Source organism: Mandrillus leucophaeus, unplaced genomic scaffold (genome assembly GCF_000951045.1).
Source record: "Mandrillus leucophaeus isolate KB7577 unplaced genomic scaffold, Mleu.le_1.0 Scaffold313, whole genome shotgun sequence".
NCBI classification, from domain to species: Eukaryota; Metazoa; Chordata; class Mammalia; order Primates; family Cercopithecidae; genus Mandrillus; species Mandrillus leucophaeus.
Window position 1 is genome coordinate 440,835 of NW_012103288.1, and position 1,766 is coordinate 442,600.

Genomic DNA, 1,766 nt, shown 5'->3' on the forward strand with positions numbered 1-1,766 from the left:
CGGCGCGGCGCGGCACAGTAGTTCCCCCGGCGCCGGGCTTCCTCGCGTTAGACGTGCTGTGTTGTGATCACGTGGGCAGCTCCGGGCGCGGCGCTTGTTTTGGTTTCCCTCTAAGTTGCCCACGGCAGCTTCTGGGTGAGCGACTTTCCTGCACCTGCCCACACCCTGACCTCGTCTTCGGGCTCTCTCAGCCCGCAGTTCCGCAAGCCCCTGGGGCGGGCTCCTGCCATGCCGCTGGTCCGTTACAGGAAGGTGGTCATCCTCGGATACCGCTCTGTAGGTGAGTCTCCGCCCTGCAGAACTCGGACGCGCAGCAGCTTTGTAGCCAGAAGAGGCGCGCTGCCGTGGGAACGCGACCCAGGGAGGAATGGTGACATCGTAAGAATGGGGTTGTAGAGCGAGGATTGGAAGAGTGGAGGAATAAAGGTTGGTGGTGTGTGGAGGCTGCAGGAAGCGCAAGCACTTAAGGCTCAATGAGGACCTGGCTGCGGTAATCTCAGAGTGGTCCCAGCGTTACTTTGGGGATAGGGGTGGGGTCACAATTTGAAAACCGGGATGCGGTCTCCGTGGGGACAGATAGTCGCAGGTGTCCTGGGGCGGGGCGGACTCGATCCTGGGGAATCTTGGATATTCCTGCGGGTAGGATGGGGTGGGGAAGGCGGCGGGAAAGGCTTCCTGCTGCGCTTCTGAATGCATCCGGTAGCCAAAGTGCGGAGACCCCGGGCGAAAAGACGATGAGGGTAGACACAAGGGATAGGATTGCTTGAGGCACTCACAGACTGTGGTGTTAATTTGGGGTACCCTTTGGTCCTGGGCCACAGTCCGAAAGGACAGAGGATGTGAATGTGGATGATTTGGATACAGCTGCCACACTGCTCCCCACAGGGAAGACATCTTTGGCACATCAATTTGTGGAAGGCGAGTTCTCGGAAGGCTACGATCCTACAGTGGAGAATAGTGAGTAGACTTCTCCCCTAGTGTGCTGGTGACGCGACCCGGAGGGATTGGATAGCCCACCCAACTCCATAATGTATTTCTCTGGTGCCAAGGGGCTGACTTATTTACACATTACATCTAATTTCTTCTTCAGCAATCCTGTTCGATGGATGGCTAGAGTATGGATTTTGCAGGATACTGAGTCTGGGATAGTTTAGATGTAGACATTAAGAACCTTAGTGTGTCTTTCCAGTTACCTGGATAACTCCCTGGAGCTGATCTATCTGTGTCAACCCCAAGGTTAAGAATGTAAGGGGAGGCCAGGCGCAGTGGCTCACGCCTGTAATCCCAGCACTTTGGGAAGCTGAGGCGGGCGGATCGATTGAGGTCAGGATTTTGAGACCAGCCTGGCCAACATGGTGAAACCTCATCGCTACTAAAAATACCAAAATTAGCTGAGCATGGTGGCACACACCTGTAATCCGAGCTACTAAGGAGGCTGAGGTAGGAGAATCGCTTGAACGCAGCAGGCAAATGTTGCAGTGAGCAAAGATTGTGACACTGCACACCAGCCTCAGTGTCAGGATGAGACTGTCTCAAAAAAAAAAAAAAAAAAAAGGCCAGGCACCATGGCTCATGCCTGTAATCCCAGCTCATTGGAGGCCAAGGCAGGTGGATCACCTGAGATCAAGAGTTCGAAACCAGCCTGGCCAACTGGTGAAACCCTGTATCTACTAAAAATACAAACAATTAGCTGGACATGGTGATGGATATCTGTAGTCCCATCCACTCGGGTGGCTGAGGCAGGAGAATTGCTTGAACCCAGGAGG

The 1,766-nt window shown here is 54.3% G+C and overlaps 1 protein-coding gene across 1 annotated transcript in view; it reads left to right on the forward strand.

The window, feature by feature from the left end:
• Positions 1 to 1,766, forward strand: part of RHEBL1 (Ras homolog enriched in brain like 1) — a 7,663-nt gene continuing 5,897 nt past the window's right edge. The window contains exons 1-2 of the mRNA XM_011987604.1: positions 1 to 280; positions 886 to 957. Of these exons, the coding sequence (XP_011842994.1) occupies positions 229 to 280; positions 886 to 957 (124 nt within the window). The 5' untranslated portion in view covers positions 1 to 228. The remainder of the gene's footprint in view (positions 281 to 885; positions 958 to 1,766) is intronic.